A 10,197-nucleotide genomic window follows, 5' to 3' on the forward strand; every position below is an offset into this window, starting at 1 on the left:
CCGGAATGTCTATAAACACAGAACCGGCTGTTCTTTTGAGCGATATTAAGTCTTCATATCACCCCAGTGCTTCGAGTTTCTTCCACGATAAAGAAGTAAAACGATTATAGTTTAACAGAGGCCCGTCACTTTTTGGATAGAGTGTTCATCAAAGGTAATCCGTCATCATTGATTAGGGAAGCAAATTATGGTTTATCTTGTGTCTCATATTGGTTCCAGACTAATAAGTTATCGTTAAATATAGAAAAATCTAATTTTATTTTATTTTGTAATAAAGGTAAGACTTATTCAAAAACAGAAGCAAAACTCTTCATCAATGGCACAGGGGAAGTTCTTCATAAGCCACCAGGCTAGAGTGTAGACTTGTGAACTAAAACCCCGGGTATTTTTCTTTCTTTTGTTTTGTTGTTTCCCTCTCTAATGTTTATTTGGGTTGACTTGCTGCTTAAAAGTGATAAGGTGTTGATTTTGTTTGAATAAATATACACCTTAGAGTTAAAGTGCTGAGTACATGTTATCTGTGAATTGTTATCTTGCGCATGTGTTATAGTTCCCTGAATTAATTCAGGGTGGGGGCTCAAGAGCTATTATTTTGTTGAATGGGAGATGGTTCAAATACAGTATAGCTACATTATTTGGCATCCATGTGGCTACCTGAGGCCTCTGTTGATCAACTTAGTGAGAACCTAGACAATTATTGCTCCTCCCATGTTTTTCATCAATGTAATTAATGTAAATGAGCAAGGTGGATGGGAGGGCTACACATAAATATTGCTTCAATGTACGTATTGCCATTTTGATGATATATTGTTTAGACTGATGCTAGATTATCGGTGCACTACACTGTCTTTGCATTCTATGAATGTGATTACCTTTCTTATTTTAAGTCAGGTTTTAGAGTCTCTGCTAAATGCCTAGATTGTAATTGTAGATGGAATAAACTGGTGGGGCATTCCCAGTCATTCACATCCATTATGGATGATGTCAGAGCATTCCACTTTCTGCATTATGAGTAGTAGAATGAAAATTGACCCATGGACATAGAGTTTTTCCTGAAAGAACTTATTTGTTGAAAATATCTTCAATTTATTCTAAGCAGCAAGCTAGATAGGCTTTGACCTTTGATTTACTGTATACAGTATACTTATTTATTTGACTGCACACAAAAATAAATGTTTGGGGGATCTGTTTTACAAATTGTGTTCACAGTTTCTCTCGAGTGAGACTACCATTTATACAACTATGAACATACTGTATGCAACTTTGCCATATTAAGGTAGTTACATTCCAAAAGGTTCTCATTGTCGACTATTTAAATGTCTTATTCATGCTTATCTCAAACTTAGTTCAAGGCAGCATGAGACACAAAAGTAGAGCAGAGAAAGTAGCATCAGTCATACTCCACATGTATTCATTGTTTTCATGTCATTATTCTGTAACAATTAGACGTTTTATAAAAAGACCAAGACAATGAAAGATGGACTGAACATATTTATTGTTGATTTATAGCACAAACGGCAATCCCCCCCATCTTTAACCTTACATCTTCAACCTCTCATTGGTGAAGTCTTCTCCATCGTCAACTATGCGTTTCAGTGCTCTCAGTATCAGGATATCAGTGTCATTATCCAGGTCGTCTTCTTCATGGTAGTTCTTCACAGCAAAGATGCAGTTCATTGGAATTTCAGATTTGTCACTGAATGCCTCCATCTGTGTTGAGATTATTGACAGGTCAGTATAAGGTTATTACAATTAAAGTTGAACAATATTTTGCACAAAATAAATCCAGTAGTCTTACCGTTTCCTTCACATCTTTCATCTTGTAGACACATCTTAAGTCACCAGAGACCTTATCAATCATGGTGATGATGCAGATCTGCGGAATGTCTGTAAAAGAAATGCATACATTAATGTACATTAGAATTGCAACATACTCAAGTAACAAGTGCATGTTTTCGTGTTGCATTCTGTTTGGCACTGAGACAAAATCAATCTTATTAATAGTTCTTAAAAACACCGATTTAGGAAGATGAAACAAGTTGAAAATAACCATGTGAGGACAAATAATCAAGCTAAAATTATTTTTTACCAAGGTCACTGGCTGCACGCCTGACTTGCTTTATCTTCTTGATGACTGCTGCGGGCATTAGTTTCACTTTGTCAGCAGGAATGATAGAAACCAGAACATGCGTTTTGTCCTCTGGAGCGGGGGTAGTGTTGAAGAAAGAACTCGTGCTCTCAATTGGTGCAACAGGATTGAACTGATCAAAAATGTAAAAATGGTATGGTAAAATTATGACATCATGGTAGAAAAAGTTATTTCTCAATAAATTGTCATTCATTCAAAACATAATGTACCGGTATGTTTTGAATTATTATTTTTGCATTAAAGGAGTAGTTCATCCCCAAAATGAAAATGTTTCTGTTGATTACTCATGCCATGGAGAGTAGAGTTCAATAATATTTTTTGTTTTTTATCACATTCCTAAGACAAAAATTTGATTTGAGTAAATTTACCCCCATTGATTCTGGATGGTGACCCGTTTCGAAACGGGTCACCATCCGGAATGAATGGGGGTAAATTTATTGTTATCAAATTTTTGTCTTAGGAATGCGACAAAAACCTAAAATTATTATTGAACTATACTCTCCATGGCATGAGTAATCAATAGAAAGAATATCAGAGTGTAAGAAATTCAGTAATTTTACCGTGTAATGGTCCTTGATGTGACCCTTCAGAGCCAGTTTAATGTCTTCTTCATGAATTCCATCTTTTTCCTCAGACTCCAGGCCCATGAGGTCAGTGAACACAAATGGGTGGAAGCTTCCTGTGTTTCCTATTTGGATTTTATGGGTTTGTACCTGTACAATTACAATTAATATCATCTTTAAGTCAGTAATTCTTTCCATCCAAATTACTTGTGAAAAAATATTTTACAACAACAACTAATACTAATAATCTATCTATAAATGCGAGAAATCTCTGTCTGTCTGCGTGTGTGTCTGTCTATAATCCGCGTATCTCAAGAACCGTTCGTCCCACCGGCTTCAGATTCGGCACGCGCATTCCCCGCCGCGGCACGGAGTGCAGTGCCGGGTCTCGACCCGACCCGACGCGCGGTTTTCCCGAACCGGCGCGAAACGTTCGGAATCTCCTTATGCGGGGTTGATTGTTGACATCAGGCTGTTCCGGAGGAAATCGGCGAAAGCTCTGACTCATTGTGACATCACTTCATAAAAGGCTCTGACATCACGTACGCCACATGAAATCTCTGTGAGTGTGTATGTATGTATGTATGTAATCCGCGTATCTCGAGAACCGTTCGTCCCACGGGCACGCGCGTTCTCCATATATGGGCATAAAATGAATGCCCCCATATATGGGCATAAAATGGATTGCAGACAGACAGATACAGATATCTCCATAATCCGCGTATCTCGAGAACCGTTCGTCCCACGGGCACGCGCATTCTCCATATATGGGCATAAAATGAATGCCCCCATATATGGGCATAAATGGCACACGCGTTCTCCATATATGGGCATAAAATGAATGCCCCCATATATGGGCATAAAATGGATTGCAGACAGACAGATACAGATATCTCCATAATCCGCGTATCTCGAGAACCGTTCGTCCCACGGGCACGCGCGTTCTCCATATATGGGCATAAAATGAATGCCCCCATATATGGGCATAAAATGGATTGCAGACAGACAGATACAGATATCTCCATATATGGACATAAATGGACAGAGGCAAACAGATGGTCAAAGATCTCCATATATGGGCATAAAATGGACGGAGACAGACAGATATCTCCATATATGGGCATCAATGGACACAGGCAAACGGATGTTCAAAACGGGTCCTATGACAACAGGTATAATGAGGTTTGCATTAAAGGGGGAACCGGCACTGTGTCTGCAACACAGTTGGAGGCACAGACAGATACTCCATATATGGGCATAAAATGGACGCAGATAGACAGATATCTCCATATCTGGGCATAAAATGGACCCAGAACTATAACTGCAGTGATCTCCATATATGGACATAAAATGGACGCCGACAGACAGACAGACAGATACAGATATCTCCATATATGGGCATAAATGGACACAGGCAGACAGATGGTCAAAACGGGTCCTAAAGGGCGGGGCATTCATTCCCTATTTACGTTGTCGGGCGGCCCAGCTTCTAGTACATATAATAAGGGTAATAACTATAATAAATATAATGGGTAATAATAATAATAATAATAACATTTACACCACCAAAGTCGGTTGGATAATATTTCAAACCTCATTGTGATGCATTTAAATGCCAGTGTGTCACCCCTCTCATAGGAGGTGACATATCATAGAGTCTAAAGGTGTACAGTACATTAAAGATTGAATGCATTGACTTATTTATTTCACCAGGAGATATGTTCAATCAGAATATAGTACTTACTTTTTGAGTGAAACTTCTACCAGAACCGGTAGCCACAATTGCACTCTGGACCATTTTCCCCCTTAAGACGCTGCTGACAGTGTTGATGAAGCTGGACTTGCCAGATCCTATTGGTCCATGGAGCATGATCCTGACGTGTTTGATGTTCTTATTTGCAGGTTGGAATTCCTTCACCGTTTTAAGGAGGTTGTCTTTGTCTCTGAAGAAATAAAATAGAAATGGAATTCACAATTCATTATTTTAATCGCAATTAATCACATATTTTTTCATTTTAGCCATTTTGCCTTCCTGTAGTTTAGGACAATGGTTCACAAAACACGTGGTCCCCAAATTATGTTGGGGGGGTCCCCACATGATTACCTTAATTAAAAACAATGTTGCAACATTGTTTTCTCACTCAACAGTAAACAGACCAACACACAGTACAAATGTATAATGGGTATATCTGCACAGTTATGAACAATTTAACTTTATTTATTTATTTATGAAAATGTAATTGGGTCAAAAGTAATAATATATATATATATATATATATATATATATATATATATATATATATATATATACCAGTAAGACTCCCTAATCGGGAGTTAAGCGACCGTAGGTCGCTTATCTCCACAAATAGGGCAAAAATTAGTTTTTCCAAAATCTTCCTGATCCATGTTGATGGGATGAGTGTAGACATACTGTGTACCGATTTGCGTGATTTTAGGGCAAAATTTTAGGAGCAGTGTCCAAAAATGTGTTTTTCAAGAATCGACCTCATGGTGGCGCTAGAAGAGGGCCATGTGAGAAATGAGGGGTGGGGTCTCCGCGCCGCCGAGGCGGACGAATAGGTACCGGCCCCGGCTTTCCCGGTCGCTCCTAGCCGGAGTTACGGCATTTTATGTGACCTGCAGTGTAGGGGGTCCTCCACTGGGGGCGCCACCACTTTTGCATCCGTTCTGGAGCACCAGGAGTCGGTGGTCCCCGGGAATTCCCCGTGAGCAGCCCCGTTGGGGTGGTCATTTGGTCATTTTTGCACATTTGGTAATTTTTTACATCTGGGGGTCCCTGTAGCTCCGGGGGTCCTTGGAGGTTGTAGTTTGGCAGGTAAGGAGTGTGTGTGCAAAATGTGGCATGGATGGGGGCAACGGTTGTGGAGATATGAGCAGGGCAAAAGTGTGACGTGTGACGTGTGACTCACTGACGGACGGACGGACGGACGGACGGACGGACGGACGGACGGACGGACGGACGGACGGACGGACGGACGGACGGTTAAAGCATAAAGGTAGTGAACCTTTATATTAAAGCATAAAGGTCGACAATACAGTAGGCCTACTCAAATTATACTGTACCTATCTGTATATGGTTTATTTAGGGTTTTTATTGATTTTCCAATAAATAATTTACATACATCCGCATAAAGCCAGCATATTTGCCCACTCCCTTGTTAATGGGATATTTCATTTTCAAAAATACTTTTGGTCATTTTATCGTCTAATCAGGCTTTTGAGAACACCCAGGACAGTTTTTGAATTTCGTCATTCAGTATTTAGATATTTGATATTCATTTCCCCCCATTTTCCCACTTCCAGGACCTTCCTATACAAACTCATTATAACTCAATTTTAACCATGATAGAATCAATGAAAACACCTGTCCTTTTTTCTGGTGACTCCTGACACCCTCCGAATACGCGAGCAGGCCATGTGTTTTTTTTTTATACATTTTTTTAATTTATTTTTTATAATCTTTTATTTTATTTAATAATTTTCATAGAAATCATTGAAAAATGTTATCGAAGAAACACGGCCTGCTCACGTATTCGGAGGGTGTCAGGAGTCACCAGAAAAAAAGTAGTTTTTATTGATTCTATTATGGTTAAAATTGAGTTTGAAGTTATAATGGGTTTGTATAGGAAGGTCCCGGAAGGGGGAAAATGGAGGGAAATGAATTATCAAATATCTAAATACTGAATGAAGAAATTCAAAAACCGTCCTGGGTGTTCCCAAAAGACTGATTAAATGATGAAATGACGAAAAGTTATTTTGAAAGTGGAATATCCCTTTAAAAGTTATAAAATACTTGAAAAATATCCCTCTAAGGTACATTGTGAACAGATTATAAAACGGAGGACTTATTTACTTTTTGTGATTAATTGCATGATTACCCAAACGCACGCACGCACGCACGCGCACACACACACACACACACACACACACACACACACACACACACACACACACACACACACACACACACACACACACACACACACACACACACACACACACACACACCACAGCCACAGAATCCACCAAAATTATAAAAGGTAAAGTTTTTTTAAACTTTAAAATGAACAGTGCAAAACATTTGTATATTTTCATATTCATATTGATGAATACATATCAACTTTTTACCACATTATGTGAGATAAAGTATTCAATACATTTAAGAAATATATGTTCTTACTTCCAGTTAATCTTTCTCCATTCAACTGAGGAAAGAAAGTGAAGAGAACATTTTACAAAAACATAGCTTCAATAATGTTTGTCATCAAAACATATATTTGAACATTGTAACATTCTTACCTTGCTCTTTATCTTTAGTTGATTGTTTGTTTCCCATTATGTAGCTATGAAGTATAAGATAATTATTGATTAGAAGTATGTTTCTTAAAACGTACATAAACATCAGTGGTTCTCAAAGTGGGTTCTGGTCTGAACCAAGGTGGTTCCAGGGGGTCCCCAGCCAACAGTGTAAGCTGTTTGTATTTATTTGTATTTAATTGTTTGTGTCTATTTGACAATTGATCTAATGTATCACATTGTGACATGTTGTTGAGCTTGTATTCTGTCAAATTTTTATTTCATGTAGACTCATGTAGAATCTTCTGTTATGGGGTTCCTGCTCAAAATATTTTCAATTTCCATAGCCAAATACATATCAATTTGGGGGTCTTTGATGTGAAAATGTTTGGGAACCACTGACTTACTTAATACAGTATGTGTCCCTAAATAAGGTAATGTGTAAAAGACACCAAAATAAATATCAATCTTACTTCTGTAAAAGTTAAAGTCAATTATTTTGCATGAAACAAATTGGCAGAATAAAGTGTGAAAACTGAAAAGTTAACATTATTAAAAAAATAATAATAACATCACATTGTATATCATACTACATTATTACTTGCGCTAGTCAGAAAAGCGAGGCAAGTATTTCGTATTATTTTTTTTCCTTCTTTTTTTTTTTACTTATATACCGGTATGTACAAGTAGAAAATAAGTTAAAAAAAAACTTACCTAAGAAGTGTAGTCTCCAAATGGGAGAAAATGGAGTGCAACTGAGGCCTTTTATCCGCTTCATTTCTGCCGCTGTGCTTCATACATGTGACGACAGATACTGATTTCATGTGGGAGGAGAATCTTGTCCTGTGGTGGACAGTAACTGGGTAAATGTACTTGAGTACTGTACTTAAGTAAAGTTTCTGAGAATTTGTACTTTACTTGAGTGTGACGTCTTTTTTTTTAACTTATTACTCTGACTTGATTACAATTACACGCACGCACGCACGCACGCGCGCACGCGCGCACGCGCGCACGCACGCACGCACACACACACACACACACACACACACACACACACACACACACACACACACACACACACACACACACACACACACACACACACACACACACACACGTTAATTAAACAAATAATATGATATGATCAATAGTTTCAAATACTGATAATATAAAATAGTTCCTGATTTCTAGATTGAACTGTTTTATCTGTTTACTGTTACTATATTTTACTGTTTTGTATTGACGGTCTGATTTTCAATACTGTAAAAGGCACACTTTACAGCATGGTCTTTACATCTTGAAAGCACTTTACAGTATAAACCACACGTTAAACAAAGGTTATCTGGTTCTGTTGGGAATACATTATCTTTCTTATAAAAGTTTCAAACTGGCATCCAGCTCCTCATTAACAACAGGCAGTGAGAGCAGAGTTAGTCAGAGCAGTTAACAGGGAGGAGCCTTACAGATCAGACTAGAAGCATGTGAATGAATCACTTCTTACAGTCGACAGCCTGAAAGGCTACGTATACAGTAGACCTATTGAACACAATAGATATTCGGTGAAAAATATTTCCTCATTTGTTACCAAAAATCTTTGTCAGTCAATGAAGTTTAGACGGACACCATCATCAGAGGAGACGACCAGGTGAGTGAAAATAATTTGGCTTTTGCAAGTAGATTTCTAGTTATTGTGTTTCAATTTGGAAACGGCATCAATTGTCTTTAAAGTTTTTTTTATAACAGTATTAATATAATAACAATGATCTGTTTTAGACACTGCTAGAGTAGGATATGATGACCATTAGAAAAAACAAACAACAACCGTATTCTGATACTTTGATGTCCTGTTATCCCATATTTAATAACTTAATTTTCTGGTGATCATTTCATCTGATGTTATTTTCTGTTTATTTGTCTGTTCCTCAGAATCATGCCAAAGGAAAACACACCAAGTGGTAAGAACATCATGTGACACAACACTTTTACTAATTCAATTAAACCGGCACAATGTAACATTTTAGATTAATACGTTTAAATACAATATTAACGTAATCCAGCATACAATAAGGTCAGACTAAAAAGGTCCTTTGTCCATCAGTCGACTTTAAGGCTTAATCAGGAGTTTGGCCAGAGGTAGGCTAGGTGGAGGACATTGCTCTTGTCTGTATTATCCTTATGTATGTAATCCTGTCTTTGTTCCTTTGTGTCAATTGTTTGTATATATGTTTCGCATACATGGCTGCTGTGTCGCAAGACAAATTTCAGTGTGAACTGACAAGAAAGTACTAAATCATATCATATACTGGTATATCAATCTGTATGGTAGAGCATGTTAATAAAATATAATTTATACAATCTGACAAACGACATGGCATCTGCTTGCGACTGCAACCTGTTCCTGTTCGCGGATGACTCGGCTCTCCTAGTCTTGGGCAAGGACCACTTGAAAAACACCAGGTTGAAAAAACACTTAACTCTGAACTAAGTAAGATCTGCACATGGCTTAATGACAACAAATTATCAATTCACCTGGGTAAAACCGAATCCATCCTCTTTGGATCAAATCATAACCTCAATAAAGTCGACAACTCCACAATCAAAGTGGGTGACAAGGTCATAACACGCAAAAACGAAATCTCCTACTTAGGATGTATCCTTGAAGTTAATCTTTCCAGCGAAAAGATGACTTCTAAAGTAGTAAATAAAATCAACCAACAAACTCGTTTCCTACGGAGGATCGCCCCGATGGTCAATTTCAACAATCAACACCCTGAAGACCATAGCCGGTGCAATAGTCCAGCCCCTCTTTGACTATGGAGTCCACGTATGGTATCGGGACGCCCCACAAGCCCTAAAAACTAAGCTCCAAACAGCCCAAAACAAACTAATTAGGGTCCTGCTTAACCTTCCTTATCAGACTCACCTCACCGCTACTCACCAGTTAAAAGTGGGGTGGCTCAGAGTAGATGACAGAGTGCAGCAACTTGCAATGGGCCTGGTGTACTAAGATACCCATGTCCCTGGCAAAATACTTTAAAAACGTTAAGGATGTCCACAATTACAACACCAGAGGCAGTGCCACAGATCACGCTCAACCCAGAGTCAAATCAAAGAAAGGGTCAAACTCATTCTTCTGCTATACCACAAAAATGTGGAATGCCTTACCGA

General features: G+C 38.2%; 1 protein-coding gene across 1 annotated transcript; it reads right to left on the reverse strand.

Annotated features, from left to right (window-relative positions):
* Positions 1 to 1,539: 1,539 nt before the first annotated feature.
* Positions 1,540 to 7,082, reverse strand: LOC308282861 (interferon-induced protein 44-like; the record flags this gene model as incomplete). The annotated part of the gene is made up of 7 exons (XM_080723249.1): positions 7,033 to 7,082; positions 6,914 to 6,938; positions 4,457 to 4,655; positions 2,710 to 2,862; positions 2,090 to 2,261; positions 1,799 to 1,887; positions 1,540 to 1,710 (listed from the first exon to the last, which is right to left on the reverse strand). The coding sequence occupies exons 1-7, from the start codon at positions 7,067 to 7,069 to the stop codon at positions 1,540 to 1,542; spliced, it is 846 nt and encodes a 281-aa protein (XP_080579375.1). The 5' UTR covers positions 7,070 to 7,082.
* Positions 7,083 to 10,197: the final 3,115 nt, after the last annotated feature.

Source organism: Nannobrachium achirus (assembly GCF_963921795.1).
Source record: "Nannobrachium achirus genome assembly, chromosome: 4".
NCBI classification, from domain to species: domain Eukaryota; kingdom Metazoa; phylum Chordata; class Actinopteri; order Myctophiformes; family Myctophidae; genus Nannobrachium; species Nannobrachium achirus.